Source organism: Lissotriton vulgaris, chromosome 4_1 (assembly GCF_964263255.1).
Source record: "Lissotriton vulgaris chromosome 4_1, aLisVul1.2, whole genome shotgun sequence".
Lineage (NCBI taxonomy): Eukaryota > Metazoa > Chordata > Amphibia > Caudata > Salamandridae > Lissotriton > Lissotriton vulgaris.
This window is the reverse complement of record NC_141691.1, coordinates 68,378,540-68,399,235: the sequence shown is the minus strand read 5'-3', so window position 1 is coordinate 68,399,235 and position 20,696 is coordinate 68,378,540. Positions and strand designations below refer to the sequence as shown.

Below are 20,696 nucleotides of genomic sequence, written 5' to 3'. Positions count from 1 at the left end.
AAGCCCTGAAAACCTGGATTTTTAATCTACCAGACACGGCTAGTAAACAGTTAGTCTAGGCTCAAATAAACCTTCAGGTACTTTGAAAGTGATGTGAGTAGTATTTCCGGCCCACCATTCTAGGCTACGGTTTTTACAGCGCCAAGATGCTCCGTGGAGCGATAGCATGCGCTCTATAAAAACTATTTTACAATTACAATTACAATTACCCGACCTCAAAATTCATTAAGTACCCTTGAATTAAGACTTATCAGTTCTGCCAAATCGTACAGTTTGAGGAACATTGAAATTAACATATTTAATTTAAATAAACGCCACACTCCACTTTGAAATACACCTTGAATAAATCTTAAATCCACTTCAGTAGGTAACTTCTGATGTTACCCTCCACATGTGAAGATATATAGGATATCTCCAAACTCAGTATTTTTAGCCTAAGTTCTTCTCTCAAGACATATGTCTAAAGTCTGCTTACTAAGTTATATCCTGAAATCTATCTCAGGAATCTCCTCTTTATCTACCTCTGTGTTACTAAACAGGAAAGCATATATAAGCCACAGGTTCTCTTACTGTGTGTCTAAAGTATCATCAATTTCTACATCACAAGGTTTCCCAAACTTCTACTGTGTAGAGTACCTACATATTATACTTAATTCACTGAACGCACATTTACTTTAACAAACAACTCTAAGTTCTACTACCTCAGGAAGCAGATTCATGGTTTATCCTCACAATCACTTCCAAAGTTTGTCTCCCAAAGCCTCTCCAAATACGATCACTTCAACAATGGGAAAGCAGTACTTACAATCTTACAACTAAATTATAGCTGTGGTGCATGGTCCACAGGTTAGATGTAATTTCACTCTTGCATTCAAGTTGTGGTTATCACAAGAGCAAATTAGTTTATTAAAGTAGAAGTGGAAAAGTGAAAACCTGGGCTCCAAACGCTCCCAGGCACGTCATCTGATCATTATTGATCAATTAACAGAGAGATACGCCACAATGACAAAGAAGGCAAGGAAATGAGGTGCTCTATGTCCACCACTCTGCCACCGAAAGAGGTTCCTTGAATCATGAAATAAACATGTTTAAATGGTGTTCCGAAGAAAATGCAACACAGTAACAATTATGCAAAGATACATTAATAAATAAAACTCCAAAACACTGACTTGAAAAAAACGTGGACCAATATTTTTAAAACATGAAGGCAGCACATGGGCATAGAAAGAAAAAAAAACTTGCACAGTGAGGGGTTTGAGAGAGGATGACAGGACGTGAGTATCACATACTTCACCTCTTGCAGCATTGACAAAACACAGTCAATAAAGGAGAAACATGGGGACAAATGTTCACCTGTTTTCAACCTTAAGGACATGGCCTTCTTCGTTTTGTTATTGACCTGCTACCTTTTATGTTTCAACTCATCATTCAGATCTCCCATAAAAGGACATTTAATCCCATCTTTGAACATATTCATAAACAATCCTCAGTCATTTTCTCTGGCTCCGATGTGTTCCTCTACTACAAAGGCTCCTTATCAAGGTTACATCAACCCTAAATCTAGAGAGAGACATCTAGAACAGACCAAGGTTAGATTTCACCAGCAGCACAACTACAAATAATGTCCATGCCTCTTGGGAATTTCTCCCTGAACAAGGGAAGTCTTAGTGCAAGGTGGACGAATCCTCCACACAATCTCTCCCAGCATATCTAGGAGTCCATGCAGGAAGGTTTAGCAGCCAGTCGAAGTCTCATAATGGTCCTTCTCAAAACCGATGTAGCCATGGTGTGCCTGTGATGCTGGCTGCCATCATAAAACCACTAATAAAAGTTTCAACAGCTTCACCCCAATCCTTCCATTTGGTAAAGTCTTCTCTCCTCTGATTAGGCGACTCAAGGGCCCAGAAGGTGCTGAGCAGCTTTCTGTGAGACTGTATAAAATATACCCTGAAATACTGAGAGATGACTGGCAGCACTGTGTGATCTTCAAGAGTCTGCATCCTAAATAGGCAGCCAGACCAGCCTGCTATCCTGGTGCTTCTCCCAGTCGCACAGCACCAAAGAATGTAGCATGTTTGCTCATGTTAATTGAGATATCAGCATGGACCATCTTTACTGTGATCTTTTGCTTGGCTTTCAGAAGGCAAACGCCAGCGGTATAGCAAGTATTAAAACTGGTCTTCCTTGTCTCTATACTTCGGGTGCACTGTAGGAAGGGTACGTCATCCACCAGGACCTCATAGCTTGCAAAGTCGGAGAAGTTGAGGTAGTAAACCTAATAGGGAAAAAAAAGAGTCAGAGAAATGTACTTAAAGCTAAGGAAACGCATTACACCCTCTAAACCACACCCAGGTCGCCCTACTGATGGCATGCATATTATATGGAACAAAATACAAAAACACTACATTTAGGTAATCAACACATATCCACCTCCTCATTACAAACTCCCCTAAACCTATGCAATACAGACAACGTATTTGCTCAAACAACTTGATGTGCATAGCACACACAGACAGACACACGAAGACACTTGTCGAGATAACACAAAAACACTCATAATTCAAGTGCACTATAATCAAAGATTACCTTTATGGCGCATCTGGTTACTTTAGTCCTTGCTTTCCCTTCTTTACAACCTGGATTGGAACTTTGATTTCAACAATTTGGGCAGAGGCCTCCGCCGAAAAGATAATTTAGCCTTAAAAACCTTTTGAACCCTGTTACAATTATATGTCTCTCAATGTGCACCAGGCTCTGGGCCATATTTTTCAGGTCTGAGGAAAGCTGGGTATGGTGAAAGACAGGGTGCAAGAACTAAAAGAAACTGAAACGCCATAAAGGTAATTTATTTATTCCTCTCAACTGTCTATCCTGATCATTTCAACTCAAATGCTTTGTTGGAGAAAGTTGACCTTTCCCCAGCTGGGGACATTTGGTCGCGCCAGCAAATAGATCTGTGGGAAAGCCTGGGTTTTAAAGGTTTACTTTACTGGGAGACCATAGTTGAAACCATAAAAGAATCAACTTGACAACCAACACTTGGATCAGCCCATGAAGGTGGCCCGGCTGGCCTCTAAAGGGATGACAATTGATTCTCTTTCATATGTCAAACACATGCTGGCAATGTGAGAATGTGTTCCACCCTGTTGTATGTGATTTCACTAAAAAACAATTTCATAGAATATGATTACTGAGAAACCATTTAACCTAAACTGTTCAATGGAAATATGCATGATGAATGGCATTTACCATTTCATAGAAACCTATTCACATGAGGATTTTGTTTCCAAATGAGCTTTGGGATGCTTATTGTTGTAAGGTGTGAATGCAATGCCTGCAGATCTTACTTCCATTTCTGTAGGAGGTATTTCTTTCAATGCTATACCTCAGGAGACATTACTTCGGATTTCTACACTGTCAATTATTTCACATGATTTTAATTCATTGACCCCTCACTATCCCTATGCACTATCAATCCCTGACCCAGTCACAATCCCATCATCATGTCAAACATACATCTATCTCTGACCCTTAAATTCCACCCATCCGTGACACTAAAAGCCATTATTACCCCTAAACTCGACCCACCTCTGAACCCTAAAAGTCCCTCACCACAACTGACCTACACGCATCCGTGACCCCGAAACTACACACATCCCAGAGCACTTAAACCCCGAATCTTCACCCCTTCCTAACAATTCCTTTCTATGTCTAAACCTCACCCATCCCTTAAAACCACTCACCACAGTGGCATAACGCAACATTAGGTGGCCTCCCTGCAGAATATGCCAAGTCTCCAATATCTCACAAATATTCATTGACCTTGGGCTGAATAGCGGCCTCCCGAAGGGTGAGGCGTCTGAATCGTTGGGGGACACCTTGTGCTGCAGGGGCCAGCTTTATGCCCCAGACTCCACCCCTAAACTCCGCCCATCAGGACCCTAAACAAAAACCCTTATCACCCCTTAACACCACTCAGTCCTGACCCCTAAAAACCTATCTCTGAACAAATTCAAATCAATCATGAATCCTAGAAACACCTCACCACCCCAATCTCCCCCATAACTGGCCCCCAAACAACCTCAGCATTCCGAAATCTATCCTATCCCTGAAGCCTAAAAAATCCTTTCTACACCAGAACTCACCCATCATTGACCCCTAAATCCAATCATCATCCCTAAAGATTATTAATGCCTGAACCATAAACCCTTCACTGCCCATGTATTACACCCAATTTTAATGCAATTTAGATTTTTACCTTAAAAGTATCTTTCCTTTAAAATTTTTCCTTCCGAAAATTTCTATTTTCTTAAAATTGCCTTTCCTTAAAATTGATTTTCTATGATATGGTTTTCTCCAAAGTGGTTTCTCAGTTTTCTTTAATTTACATACATCAGTTTCCCCTTTTACTCAGGACAAGCTTTGTGGTGGTGTTTTCTATGCATACATGAATCTCATGCCTAGATGGTTTAATATCTTGTCTTGAACATGCTGATACAAAGGGATACATTGTGCCCATTCAGGTGTGCAAATGGAAATGGAGTGAACCCAAATAGGTAGGCACATAGAAATGGAGTAAACCCAAAATCTAATTAATGGGAGTGTAATGCCTTCTTGTAACTCTGGAAGAATGATTGCATATATCCGTGTCCCATAGGACTTTTCTAAGGAAAAGGCTATTGCATTAACGCCTTAACCAGAGCGGTTTTTCCGCAGCAGTACAGGCGTTCTATTAGGTGGGCAGGGCTGCGTCGGACGTGCGCAGCACTGGGGAGGGAGTGCTCCCATCAGCCGTTTAGGGGTTAATGAACTTTTTCCTTCTGTACTTCTTAAGCCTTAGATTTCACATCTTGTAGTAAGCATACGGAAGCAGCAAGGGTTTTATGTTTTCCAATGCAGCAGTAAGACTATGGACTAAAATAAGTTGATCCTTTGAATGTCAAGGATCTAGGAAACTGAGTCAAGATGTGACTAGATTGAAGCAAGGAAGGTTCCCTGAGCTTTAGCAATAGCAATCCGACTGAGACTCATTCACCTGAAATACCTGCACAATATTTAGTCAAATGAAAGAGAGTCTTGACCACTCGACAGGAGTAGAGTTAAGCCTGGAACCTTTTATCCTACTGTATGGGCCTGAACAGTCGTACAGTGGTATTGGGCATGTATTTACTCAACTATCACTAAGGTGATGGGCAGAACGGTTGTTACTGACCCTAGAACGGCCCTTCTGGGATTGATGAACGAATAGGGTGGCCCAAGAGCCACTAGATTATTGGTTGCAATGGGAGAAACGCAATTGTACACGTCACTGGCGATCAGAAAAGGCCCCTTCTATACAGGAGTAGGCACACAGAATGAACAGGTGTGCCAGGGTAGAAGAATATGCATGTCAATAGAGCCGATGCCCGCATAAATATGTAAATGTGTGGGGCTTGTGGTCGAATTACTCTTTCTCTATGGGTGTCTAAACAAGAAATTAAGGACACTAAGAATATGTATTGTTACTTTGAACGAATTTGATTAATGCTATGCTGTACGCTGATACCCTTTTGTTTTCGTATTGTTAAATTAAAAATAAATTAAAAAGTGTTATTTAAAAAAATGCAAGTAATTGTTGGATAATAATCTGTGTATCTTATATGTACTTAAGCACAAATAGGCCAATTTGCATTTATTGATTCTTTTTCCTTGTTGGGTTCCAAATTTCTCTTACGTGGCATTTTTGTGACTTTTCTGCACTTGTTTGGCGTGCAGTTCATTAACACCAAAGGTGGCTGGGTGCTGGCACCACGAAAGCACCACCAAGTGCAATAAGACTTTTTACTGTTGTACTGCTGTAAATTGGGGGTAGATGTGCAGACATTTGGCTTAGCACCACATGCTAGGTCTGAGTTCCCAACTTCTATGTACTGGCAGTGTGCTGAACAATATAGGCACCATCACTATCAGAAAGGAACATTTTTGATGAATGCTGACAAAAGACCTAAAACTGATGTCTTGTTAGGAAATATTAGACTCTAACTGTTTGACCAATCTATTTGTATATTGTAACCAATTCTGAATTATTTATCAATGGCTTGTGCTCTCTGTTCTGCACCATATTGTTCCACAGCTTAGCTCTTACTTTATTAGTGACCTATATGTGCACATGTATAGAATGTTAGAATGAACAGAATAGTTGCCATCATAGGATGGGGAATCATTACTTTGATTGCCCTTTCCAGTTCGAGATCTCCTAAAAGGTGAGGCAGGCCCAAGAACTAAGCCAACACTGTTGATGCACTATTCATAGGATATGGAACAGTAATCAGCTCTTGGGGTGGAAAAGGTTTGGCCACATGTGATTTAAGCCATGTCTTATGGTTTCCACTCAGTTTTGATTCGAGATGGTTTGGCAAAGGAGTATGCATTACTGTCTCACATCTGAAGCTCAGGAACAGACACTTCAAAATTTGTATGTTCTTCATCCACCTAGATAAGCCATAAAAAAGACCAGAAATAAGAGGTAAGAGCACGCTGAAGCTTTAAAAATCACACAGCTCTGGCATTCAGTCTCTTCACTGTAAACTTCAGTAGAATAAGCTTTTCTCCCTCTGAGGTGAATCTTTAGAAAAGCAAAATTCTTAACAAATATTGTATTGCAGAGTGGAACACGACCATTAAACAGTACACATGGAGGGATAATGAAAAAAGAATTAGGATCCGATTAGTCATGGGAGTTGTCCTGAAAGTGCTCAGGATAACAAATGTCAATGTGAGCTGGTGAGTTCAGTAACAAGACGTTGGCCCAATCATTGTGGAACAGTTGGAAACCCAAAGGCCAAATGCTACCACACAAAGAGAATGCATACTCAAATTGATACTGGACAATATCAATGGAAATAATCCTTTTCTTACTCATCTTTCAGATTTGTTTCTAGTGCTTAGAAGTGCAGTGCTTGTCCATGATTTGTCTTACTACATTGTGTGGTATCATAGCTTAATTATTCTGGAAGTATCAGAACATTTGCCGATAAAAGCAGATGCGGATTTAGGTAGAGTTTCAGATGCTGGTTAGAGATTTGGAAAACCTGAAGAACAACTGGTATGCGAGGGGATCAGGCCCCTGATGATTGCTGAGCATGGACTTCGAGACCAGGATCTGATTCAACCCAGGATTACCTCAACTTTTGCTCTGTGATATACAGTGCAGGGGACCTTTTCATAGGCCTGACAGATCCTCCACACTACATTAATAACCTCATCATATATGAGGAGAGCTTCAAAGAGAAAGAGTAGAAAGTAGTATTTTTCAGAGTAGTACATGAACCAAATCACTATATAAACAATATATTTTTAAGGTGAAGAGCAAGGCCAAGTGAATGAACAGACAGACCTGGAAGGCAGGTATCAACATTAGTTGAGCGTGGGTACCTTTCCTGACAGAGCAGGTTGATAAGAAGAAAGAACAGAACAACAATACCATTTAGACGGGAGCATCTGTAGGAAAAGTGCTTTACTGACAGAAGAGTGGGACTGTTAGGGTAATTCATTAGATGACAAATCGCAGCTTTATGTCACTAAACTGCTCAAAAACATGTTTTATCCTCTTATGTACAGTCCTCCTAATGTTTAAATATTGAACCACTGTTACTTCAGCGTTGGCAGCTGTTCTTTACGTTTCATTCATTCTTTTCATTTAATAATATTTGTTTTGTTCTGAATCAAATGTATATTTTTGTGGATGCTTTCTTTCTATTTGTTACGGTTTGTAAAATTTGCAATGCCCATTTTATTAACTTTTTTAAACTGCTGCAGAGCCTCTCAAGCTGACCAAATACATAAAGAACTGTTACATTGCCATGCTTCCTTCTTTATTATTGTCCTTTCCTATTTAAGTCATTCTTTATTCCATTTGTATATTTCCCTTTTAAGAACCTGTATACTTTTGATTATGGCACATGCTGCTATGTTGAGAATTCTGTAGAACTGTATCTAGAGCTGGCATTCTCATTCAGCCTGAAGACCTGCAGCCTGTGAAGTACTGTGTTTGTTCTTGATTAAATGTCTTCTTGAACTTTTGGATCAATCTACAATTTATTTGGAATATTCTACAAATTTGGCGACGAGGGTCAAGTACCTGCTACATTGTCAAGCACAGGAGCAGTACATTTACATTTTGGATTATTTACAAAAATGTTATTGTCATCCTTTACATTTTTTTTGTGGGGAAAATTTGGAGAACTTTTAATCTCCTCATCTGTCTCCTGAATATCTGGATTCCATAATTTTATTTCTGGACTATTTACATAGTTTCAACATTTTGAAACTTTCATATCACCTTAAACTTTAATATTGAGGGTTACATCACGCTTGTATTCATGTGGCAGACTTCAAGATCTTCGTGAAATTCTGTTTTTCCTGGAATTTTTAAAGGATTTTTTGGATAATTTTGAGTTGAATAGCTTGGATTTTACATTAGCGTTTTTCAAATCTACAAACGACATCCTACGCGTGGATTGTTTCACATGTGCGCCTATCTCATCGAAGATTGAAACGTCCTACTGTGAGGCATTCCATCTACGGAATCGGAAACCTGAAGCGTCCTTCGAACGTGAGGTGTTCCATTCCTTTCATAACTTGTGCTGACGCTAGCGGATTTACGTCATCGCGTACGTTATGTGACGACGCAACGTCTTAGCGTCATCGGCAGTCATCTTGTAGTCATAGCTACCGATGTTAATGTCGGATCGGACTTGAATGCTGCTACTGATATTTATTTCAAAAGAACTTGAATGCAACTTCTGCGTCTGGATTTTCATCGGAATTTGAACTAGTCAAAAGGTATTTAAAGGTGACTTTTACGCTAACTTTGACATTTTAAATGCACACGACACTGTTGTGCACAGCTCTGAAGGAGTAGTCCATGTACTTGCACATACGCTGATGTGCACAGCTTCCTCAAATCTTTCAATTTCAATTTAATGTTATATCTTAATAATATTTTAGAGCATTCTGCATAATGTTTTATTTTGGTGGCGTCTTAAGGATTTAGTTGATTATTTAATTGATTTATACTTTTTTTTTTAAAATGCAATTTGATCCTCCTAGAAAATTTCTTCAATGCAAGGGTGATCCCCCAATACCCTGGACTAGATGGAAGGACGAATTTATAACATATTTAAAGGCCATTGATGGGGAAAGAAAGGGAAATGAAAGGAAACAAGATATTTTCCTTCACTGTCTGGGTTCGGAGGTACAGGCAGTATTCAGAACTCTCCCCACAGATCCAGGTGATTTGGGTGTATTTGATGAGGCGATGTTACGTGTAGAAACCAGATTCAAACCTACAACTAACATTGCCCTCAACTGATACAAATTTTATACAAGTGCACAGAGAGAGTCGGAGGCTTTGGATGATTTTTTGACTGCACTTAGAGCTCTTGTAGTTTCATGTAATTTTGGAGCTATATCTGCCGAAATGATTAGAGACCAAATTATTGTCAATGTAAGAAGCGAAAAAACTCAAGAGCAGTTGTGGATATTGGGCAATCCTAATTTAAATGATACTATTTCTACTGCAAAAGCGTTAGAGCAGTCCGACAAATGGATGAAAACCATACAAGATGTTGGGGCGAAGGGTGAGAAGAGTGAAAAAGCGTGTGATGAAGTGTGTGCCATGAGTAATTCAAATAAGAATCCTCAGGGTAGTAGAGTAAATAGTAAAGATGCCGTATGCTTTAGGTGTGGGAGCAGTAACTATGTGGCCTCTTTTAAATTCTGTCCTGCGATAGGAAAGGAGCGCAACAATTGTGGAACGATAGGTCATTTCTCTAAAGCTTGCAGGGATGCTAGGAAGAAGTTTAGTGATAATAGCAAGAGAAATAATAAAAATAATGAAGTGTCTTATGTGAGGATGAATCCTGACAATGAAGTTACTTTTGTAAATTGTGAACATTCGTCTTGTCATTAACATAAGTGTGGTTGAGAGTGAGACACTTAACTCTCCCAAGTGTTTAGTTAGATTTTTGGATGAAGACCTTGAACTTATGGCACATTCTGGGTCCCCTTGGACTATTGTGACAGAGAAGTATTTCAATGAGAAAAATGGTGCACGTAAGTCCACTAGTGATTTATGTTCCCCAGACATTGTTGCTCAAGGGTTTGATGGATCTACAATTGATTATATAGGCTACGTTGCTTCATTGATTCAATTTAAGGGGAGATCTGCACACATTAAGCTATATGTTGCTAAAAAAGAGGTCAACGTGTTGGCTAGGAGGGACCAGTGGAAGTTGAAGATTATACTTAATCCTCGCAATAGAGATCCTGTAATGGTTGTGGAGGAAGATTTGGGAAAGACAGATTTAGCCAAATAATTTCCAGGAGTTTTTTCTGAGAAGCTAGGAAAATTGAAAGTGTTTACCCATGCTATTGAACTTAAACAAGGTGCTCTACCAGTGAAACAGAAATTAAGAAATGTTCCCATTAATGTCAGGGAGGAGTTGAGTGATGCGTTGAAAGAAATGTTGGATGGTGGCGTTCTCGAGGAAATGGAATCATCGGAATGGGTTTCTCTGGTGGTTCTTGCACGTAAACCGGATAAATCTTTGAGACTTTGCATTGATTTGAGAGCCTTGAATGCCAATATCATTATTGATTGTCACCCGTTACCGAATATAAATGAAGTGGTGAGTATGTTGGGTGAAGCTGAGGTGTTTTCCACACTTGATCTCAGATCAGCGTATCACCAGGTGGAGTTAGCACAGGATTTGAGACATCTAACTGCTTTTATTACACCCCAGGGTCTTTTCCAATTTAAGAGGATGCCCTTTGGACTTGCATCGGCAGCATCAGTCTTCCAGCGATCTATGTGTCATATTTTCAAAGATATGCAAAGTTATGTCAAGTGTTTCCAAGATGATATCCTGGTTTTCTCCAAAAATGTGGAAATTCACACAGGACATCTCAAAAATGTGTGCAGGGTTTTGAGTAAATATGGTCTCACCATCAAAAGCAAGAAGTGCAAATTATATCAAGATTCTGTGGAGTATTTGGGGCACACTGTGTCAAAGGAGGGCGTGTAGCCAAAAAAATAGCTGGTAGATGCAATTTTGAAGGCGCCTGCTCCAGATTGTAAAGACAAATTGTTATCATTTTCAGGACTTTGTGAATACTACAGAAAATGAATCAAAAATGTTGCTACTAAGATGGAGCCGCTGAGAGAACTATCTAGGAAAATTTTTGAGTTTGTTTGGGGTAACAGACAACAGGAAGTTTTTGATAACATAAAAACTGAAATGTTAGCTGCACCAACTCTTAAACCATATTCTATCAATAGGTTGTGTATAATTACGGTTGATGCTAGTCTGTATGGATTAGGATGGGTTTTGTCACAATGCCCTGGAAAAGAGGAATGGAATGTAGGGTTCACTTCCCGTACCATAAGCAACACAGAGAGAGGTTATGCTGTAATTGAGAAGGAGTTGTTGGCGTGTGTTTGGGGGGGTTGAACATTTTTGCCATTATATATGGGGAGCAAGATTCAAGTTGAGAGCTGATCATAAACCTTTGGTTTCCATATTATCTCCGGGTGGTGGTCTTAAAGCCACTGCCCATATTGCCAGACTCATGTCACGTTTACAAGAATACAATTTTGATATGGAATATGTTCCGGGGAAAATTAATGTGACAGCTGATTGCTTATCCAGACTCCCATGTCCAAGTGAAGTGAAATGTGAAGATGAGGAAGTAGTTGCTGGTATTGCAGAAATCATTTCAGAGAAGTTCAGTTTTATTTCTGAAGAAATGTGAAGGAAGAGCATGAATGAGGATGAAGTGTTAGGTAAAGTTCTGGAATACATTAGGACAGGTTGGCCCTCTAAGGATGATATTCCTGTTGAAGTTATTCCTTATTGGAATGTTTCTACTGAGTTGGTCATGGAAGGAGATCTAATTTTTAGAGAAGGGAAGTGTATTCCACCATCTTCTATTCGTAGTGTCATTGGGCCCGATTCACAGAACTAACTTAAGACAAAATCCTAAACTTACTACCATTTTCGTATTTACAGAAGGCACTTACTCATTTTGGTATTCACAGAAGACACTCATTTCGGTATTCACAGAAGTTGGCAGTCCTAACTTTAGGACTCCTAAATGCCTTCTGTGAATACTGAAAGTCCTAAAGTTAGGATTTTTCTCAATTTAGTAGTAGTAAAGTTAGGACTTCTAACTTTAGGACTCGTAAATGCCTTCTGTGAATACCGAAAGTCTTAAAAATAGGATTTTTTTCAGTTTAGTAGTAGTAGTAAAGTTGAGAAAAATCCTAATTTTAAGATTTTCGGTATTCACAGAAGGAATTTAGTAGTCCTAAAGTTAGGAGTCCTAACTTTAGGAGTCCTAACTTTACTACTACTAAATTGAGAACAATCTTAATTTTCAGACTTTTGGTATTCACAGAAGGCATTTAGGAGTTCTAAAGTTAGGAGTCCTAACTTTACTACTACAGGAGCAGGGTAGCGCGATTCTGGAGGGCGGCAGGTAAGTTCTTTTTTATTTGTCTCCGTCATACTGTACCTTTATACTTTAAATCTGTGTGAGTTGCTGAACAAAAATATCTTCAGAATGTAATATGTTTTGTCACTAAAGGGCAACTTGTCAAAAATATTTCTGAAGTCGTAAATCAGGTCAGAGTGTGGTTTTAGTGAAAAACGAAGCACAATTCCTGAATAACTGTTTTTAAACACAGGGTGTATCAGTCTCATGTTATCTAGCAGAATGTACATAAAAATCACCCAGACAAGCTCATATTTTTAAAGCAACAGGGATGGCAGGCGACTAAAAGAAGCTAATACAGCAGCCAGGCGCTAATTCAACAGCCAAATTGCAACTTGCCTCTACTGCTGTACAGAAGAAAGGGCTTTTTAAGCCTATGATCATGATAGGTAGTGTTTGGTAATCTATGCATGACTGCTGCAGGATACAGTGACCTGCTCAGATGAATCTGCATGAATTATGACCTCCATTTCTGGTGGGTCAATGTTTCTTTTAAAATAGCTTTGCAAAATGGAATAAATGTGGGACAGGAATTTAACGAGCACACCCATTTTTAAACTCCACTGCTAACCCTTGCTTTTTGCCATAAAACCTCTTGAAATGGGAACAAGAACATATTTGCATAAGTCTTTGTTTCTAAACAGTGGTCGGACCAAAGAGGCATATACACTGCTCAATGACAATGGTGCTCACTTTGACTATAATGATCAGAGTGGGGGAAGCTCTGCTTCGGCCTCTGTGTTGAATTATAAGAGGCTTGGCACCTACGGTTTTTCTAGCATCAATGGACATAATCCTATGGGTATTTGACAATGATTTGGGGTATTTGGAAACAGTTTGGGAGATTTAACTTTAAATATATTCTAATGTACATTTGGAGTTTAATTACCTTTCATCTGTGCCAATTGACATTCTTGTAATTATTTTTAATAAATATTGGCTGCACATTACACACATTTGTAGAAATTACCAGTCTGCTTGATTTATTGCCTTTTGGGAACTGGTGAAGTTTCTCAGCAGTTCCAATTATCTATGGGTGGGGGTACTGTTCATTATAATCCTTTTTGTGTTGCTACGAGACTCACAAGGTAACCATCCAAGATACACTGCTTCCAACATTACAAAGTTCAAAAGAGGGACTGGCTTCAAACTCAGAATGAAACCCCATTCAGAAAAATTGAACTTTATCTGACTGCAACACATGAAATATTCATTAACATGTTTTGACTTCAGGCTACAATATTATGGACACCCTCCATCAATAGGGGGGCAGTGAGGGATAAGAATGTAATGCATGACCATGACGCCTAATTGTAATAAAATTGGTGTTGAACTAGGCAACATGCACCATGTTTTGAACTTCTGGGAAACGTGCACCATGTCCCCAAACCTCCCACAGCCTCTAAACAAATCCCCCCCCTCACACGCCCTAACAATTAATGCATATCCTTTGGGAAATATGCGCCTGACCCGGACCTCAACAATTGGCAATCAACCCACCGCAACCCCTTGGGCACTCTCTCACACCGAGGTAACATATGTGGAAGGAACCTCACAGTCGATCTCAGGCAACCATCTTTATAGCATACTGAATCAATGCAACCCTGAAAGCCATGATCTGCTAGACGCCCTGGTGTAAACCGCACTTTCAGGGACCAACTTAACCTCTCACTTAAGGACAACCAGAGACCAACCCGACTGGCCATGCTGGACTCCGAAGCCTCACACGAAGACCCACCTAGTCTTTCCTCCACACCAAGAGGACAGAACATTTCCAGCCTCTAATTACTTGAAGATATAACTCTAACCCAAACAACGGGACTCTGCGTCACAAGCTTCCACCCTAATCCCCACTCTGTTAAACTTTTATATGGAACCACTTACAGACATACTCAAACAAGCAAGCCTATTCTATCACATGTATGCAGATGACACTGAGCTCTAGCTAAAGATTTTGTCCATGGAAGATATCTTAAATATAATAATACATTGCTGAAAACTCAATCCTGGCTACCACAGAATGACCTTAAATTGAATGCACTGAAAACGAAACTCCTACGCATATCCTCACCACACAAAACCCCACAAGTTGAAGAATGGATTACACACCTAAGTGCCCTCAACTGCAAATCTGCAATTATCGAGTCAACAAAGTCCCTCAGGATAACGCTGGACAGAAACCTCAACATGCAAGCACACATCAGCGCAGTCACAAGAAGAGCGTTTATCCAAATTAATTTCCTCAGAAAGATGAAACCATATATACCACCTCCAGATTTCAAGATAGCAGTACAGTCCCTAGTCATCTCCAACCTAGAATACAGGAATACTACCCACTGGATTTGAGATGCCAGGAAATAATGTTCTAAGTTGGGTAGAGCCAACTCCCACTTTGAGCGAGGCAAGTACAACTTCGACAGTGTCAGCCTGCACCGCGAGTTATTCCAGTTGAAATCCCTAACAATCCTTTCGAAAGAGTGAAAGGAGGACACAGGTAGGTAGAGCGGTAGGTTAGCAAAGTAATAAAAAAGACATGGTAACAGCACCATTTTGATTAACTCCACCCTATTTATAACCGAAAGGTTAAGCTTCTTCTAGAACTCAATCTGAGACATAAGCATAGTGACTGGCCTCGTGATGTTACCATCCATAAGATCCTAATCATTACGGTAAATGCGGATCCCCAGATACCTGAATGCCACCGGCAGCCATTGCACTACTGCCCCGTCCACCACCCAACCCAGATCTTCCATACAAGGATACAAGGGGTATAGGTAAGATCTGCCCCAGTGCTCCCCCAGACCAGACATGGATGCAAAAGACCCCAGTGTGGCAGGGATGAACCGCGGGATTGCCTGAATATCTTTAACAAAATGTCGTCCGCATGAAGCAAAGCCGCGTGCATGCCATCCCCCAGACGTATCCCCCATTCTGGCAACAAATTTCGTAGTGTCATTGCTAACGGTTCAATCACTAGGTCGAATATCAAAGGGGATAGGGGACATCCTTGGAGAGTCCCCCCACTCTATCACTATAGGTTCAGAGAAGAGAGCCCCTAGCCGAACCCGAACCATAGGAGCCCCATACAGTAACCTGATAAGACTGTAGGGCCCAAATCCGAATCAATGGAGCACAGCAAACATGAATAACCACTCAAAACCAGATATCGTTCCCGAGCAAAAGACAGACAAGCAATCAAAATCAATAGAACATCAGTTCAAGAAGGTGTCAGTCCAATATGTTCTCACTTATTCTTCTTCTTTATTTTCTTATTTCTTTCATCCTGTTCATAACCATGGATGTATTACGCATAGGTTCATAACAACAGATTGGTATAGATGGTATAACCAAGATGTAGCCAGTAGCCAACCCGTGTTTCGTCTTGGGTAAATCGCCCAGCGACTTCCTCAGGGCATGTGTAAATTCTCAGAACCGATTCACCACACCCCAGGTAAAACCTGTGTGTGGTCCCATACCATATGGGTCTAAATACAACTCGTATCCTACATGGGTAAGTATAAGAATATCTCGATCAGACTTAAAATCTAGTCTCAGCGTGTGTAGCAAAAATATTTATATCATTTATCGGAGTACTCCCGTCGCCATTGTGGGTCCTTCAATGAGACATGCTGAGACCAGATTTTAAGTCCGATCGAGATATTCTTATACTTACACACGTTACCCATGAAGGATACAAGTTATATTTAGACCCATATGGTATGGGACCACACACAGGTTTTACCTGGGGTGTGGTGAGTCGGTTCTGAGAATTTACGTATGCCCTGAGGAAGTCGCTGGGCGATTTACCCAAGACGAAACACATGTTGGCTACTGGCTACATCTTGGTTATACCACCTATACCAATCTGTTATTATAAACCTATGCTTAATACATCCATGGTTATAAACAGGATGAAAGAAATAAGAAAATAAAGAAGAAGAATTGAGAACATATTGGACTGATGTTCTATTGATTTTGATTGCTTGTCTGTCTTTGCTCGGAAACTATATCTGGTTTTGTGTCCATGTTTTGTTTACTTGCAGTAACAGAGGCCTATTGGGACATAGGTGGCCGTCTCCTTTCTGTTCCCTGGAGCACCTTTTAAAGATACTGTTGTATAGCCTGATTGAAATATTGGTTTTGTGCAAGGTTTAAACTAGCCATGCTAAAAAGTTGCATGAATGACCACTCAACCGTGTGGAAGGCCTTCTCCAGGTCCAGCACAATACAATCAGCCATCGGCCACTCCATTGTAGAACATTGCATCAGCCTGAACAGCCTCCGTGTTGAACAGAGACGTGCTGCGGGCCTGGACAAACCCATTGTGGTCTTGGTGATCCAATTGAGGGCTAATCGATTTACCAGGATACCCGCTAAGATCGTATAGTCCCCATTCAGAAGAGCTAAGGGACAATATGCCCCCACTGAGGCGGGATCCCTGCCCGGCTTGGGAAGAGTGATGAACGTAGCTTCCATCATGGAGGTCGAGAGGGCAAAGGATCAAGCGCTTCCAAGTAAACCTTAAGCAGCTGTGAGCTTAGGGGGTCAGCATATGACTTACTAACTTCATGGGGAAAACTTCAAGAACGAGAACCTTCCCATATGGCAAGGCCCTCATCGTGCCCCTAACATCATCCAGCGTGAGAGGGGCATTTAGTTCCAACCGCTGTTCTGGTGACTGGGCCGGAAACGGAAGAACTGATGTATCGCCCCCTCCGAGGCCTGTTGACCAGATGTATATAGTCGTATAAAATATGCAGACAACTCACCATGGATTTCGAATTGTGTGTGCCGAAGTCTTCTGTACGAAGAACGGAGAGCCGTCCGTATTAGGTCCACCCGATTGCTCCTGTTTAATCAGCCATGTGAGAAGAGGCCCAAGAGGTCTGCTTTAGTGTGTACGGACGCGGAGTGCACTGTAAAGTTGAGGCAGCGCTGGCGATCCAGGAGCTCTGCATGTTCCTTGCATGCCTCCTCCAACTCGGCCAATCCCCCAGCATCTACCACTGCCCAAGACTCCAACGGCAACAACCGTCCCTCTACATCAAGCAGATCCGATGCCACCTACAGCCCAGTCCCAAACACTTACCTCTTAGGGTGACTTTCAAAGCTGCCCACTCCAGCAATGAGGCGGTAGCAAGCAGTCCCCTCATTAAGTGCAAAGTATTCCCCTATAGCCTCTCCGATTGCCTCCCGAAAGATCGAATCCTCGAGCCTGGCCGGTTGTAGCCTACATGGAAGGACCACCGGAACCCCAACCTCCCATGCTAACACAACAGAATGAAGGTTGTGATCCGAGTATGTGTGCCCCCAATACTCCAATTTCGAGACATTTGGAAGGAGACAGGGGGACCCAAAGAACCTGTCGAGCTGAATGTGCAGGCTATGAGTTGCTGAAAAGAATGAATACACCCTCTCCCCCGGGTGATGATGTCTCCAAACGACAACCAGCCCCCAGCCCCTTGCCCAGCCATTAGGTACCGCAGCGATGGTCGTGGCAGCCATGCCCTTGAGCGGAGGAAAGGATCTGTCAGTCCCACATCTACGACACTGTTAAAATCCCCACCCAACAACCATGAGATCTCACACCACTTCACCAGAGCAAGGGAAAGCTGACCAAAGAACTGGCCCTGAACTACATTTAGAGCGTACACGCGGGGCACAACGTGTGTAATGATCGGGCCTGGGAAGGGGGGACCAAACTTCGGTGTTCCGCCCGGCCGATCGAGGCCCCGATTCTGCCGCCACTCACCAGTGCTGGGTTATGCGCAGCGAAGGCTCCCGTCAGGGCCGGACTGGGAACCAGAACCGGCCCTGGCAAAGTGCTCGGCCGGCCCCCCTCACCCCTCCGGGAGGAGAGGGGAGGGGGAGAGGTGCGACCGCGCTCTGTCACAGGGCCGGTTTTCGGCCGTTTTTGTTACAGGGCCGTTTTTGCAGAATAACGGCCCTGTAACAAAAACGGCCCCAGGGGCCCAAAACCGGCCCCCAACCATGCGGCCCACCGGGGAATTGCCCGGTGCCCTCAACGGCCAGTCCGGGCCTGGCTCCCGTACTCACGGGCCGATCCGCTCACCTCTTCCCCCGACTCAGGGGCCGACTTCACTGTTTTGCCGGCCAGCACACCTGTCCCGTGGGGGCATGGCATACAGCGCTGTCCGGTTCCGGACGATGAAACCCAGCCACAGGTGAGCCGTCCAGCCAATCAAAGACGTGGCCCTTCAGCTGCACGCCGGCTCTCCGCTGGATATCGCGGACCACTCTCCCTCCTGGTCCCGCGTCAATTACTGCAGGACCCCAGGGTGTCCACTAGGACATCGCCCACGTCCTGGTGACACCAGATACCGGCGAGACAGGAAAAATCTGCCAGATTAAGGGGATATACGACGGAGCATTCTCAGAACATGATTGATTGATTGATAAAAATTTATATTGCGCAAAACAATAACCCGAAGGTATCAAGGCGCCTATCAATGACATCAAAAGTCTGAATCAATCATCCTTACACATAGGCCTGTAGGAAGAGGCGGGTTTTTAAAGCGCCGCGAAAGGTCTGCAGGGAGGGCAGGGACCTAAGATCCAAAGGAAGATCATTCCACCACTTAGGAGCTAAAGTGGAGAAGGCCCTACCACCCCATTTAGCCTTTCGCACGCGAGGGGCTGAGAGAAGCAATTTCCCGGAGGAACGCAGATTCCTTCCGGGGATGTAGTGGGAGATGATTGAACCCACTCCAGAGTCACTGTTCCTTGCGATGGCTCTGTATGTCATGCACAGGACCTTAAACCGTACTCGGTACTCCACAGGAAGCCATGTCCACCATGCTGCCCCTGCAAACCACGCCCCCTTGAAGTGCTCAACAATGTAGGGCACAAAACAGCAAATGTTTTGTAAATCAAGTTCACATCCATAGGTATCTTCATAAAATTGTCTACATCACCTGTAGAATAACCCCACGTTGTTGTAGATGGGCTAGGTACGTCATCTACTAGCCAGACTTGGACCGTAAGGGGGACAGTGAGATTTGGATTAATATTATGATGTCTTGAACTTTGCTCTATATTCATTTCATTAAGTTATTTATGATTGTCCAACATGAATGTTTACTTAATTTTGTATCACACCAATACATGTTACTTCATTTGGATCTATTAGCTACAGAAGAATATCATTCCCATTGTGTTAATTACATTATTGGCTCTTTCCAATTATCATGTTCTTGGAACCCTTCCACTTGGTAGCAAGACGATAAACAGCTTCAAAATCTACTGTTTTGGAGATCTGCATCTAGTTCCATGCATGCGTGTATGGATTACACAAGGAACACTTTCCTTTGTGCACGTAGATACACACCCTCTTTTACTATCATCTTCCACGAGGACAAAATAATCCCTCCAACAATGGTGCTGTGCGGTGATGGTAGGAAGGAAGAGTAATTTCTTGGAAGTAGGAGAATCACCCAAAATCATGGAAGGCTGTTGAGACGCTCTGCCCCTTGATGCCCTTTGCCCTTTTAAACAACTGCCTCTGAGGAAGCTGCTGTTTTTGCTCTTGAGGTTGTAATACCTATATTTTCTATTAAGTAGTATGGGAGCACTGCTGACCTCCTCCATGTGTTTTAAACTGCCATTTTAAAAATTCTCTTGAAATTGATGATTTTTTTTTTTTTTTAATCGGTAGGTGTGACAAAGTTGAGGAAACAGAAAGGCATGTCCATCATTTTTTTGCTGAGCCCAAAGGGATAAACATTCATTTTTGTATTTATTTATTTAGGAGTATTATATGGCGCTAGCCAGACCCGAGGGTATCATAGCACTTTACAACATGTATCAAAGACGCAATCAAACATAAGAAGTGAGCGTAGTAGAACATAGTGATTCGTGTCGAGTAAGATTCAAACACAAAGAGTAGCAAATAGAAAGTAAAGATACTTGGAGAGTACAGCTCAAACAGAACGAGTAGCCAATAGACTCCATGATTCGTGACAAATCCAGAAGAAGGGTGAAGGGGAGCACCGGAGAGAGAAGAGAGATAAAAGAGGTATCAGTCCTCTTAACAGAGTCTTTGTATACTGCTGGGTGTGGGATTCGCTGTAGAGCGTCAGCTATCTATTCGGAAGAGATCGGTTGAGGAAAAGGTCTTTGAGCTGGCTTTTGAATTTTGGAAA

At 42.0% G+C, this 20,696-nt stretch overlaps 1 protein-coding gene across 2 annotated transcripts in view; it reads right to left on the bottom strand.

Moving 5' to 3' along the window:
- Positions 1-876: 876 nt before the first annotated feature.
- EDA (ectodysplasin A) overlaps positions 877-20,696 on the bottom strand; it is a 1,522,411-nt gene continuing 1,502,591 nt past the window's right edge. For both annotated transcript variants that reach the window (XM_086918330.1, XM_086918332.1), the window contains exon 8: positions 877-2,275. In XM_086918330.1, coding sequence (XP_086774456.1) covers positions 2,027-2,275 — 249 coding nt within the window. In that variant the 3' untranslated portion in view covers positions 877-2,026. The remainder of the gene's footprint in view (positions 2,276-20,696) is intronic.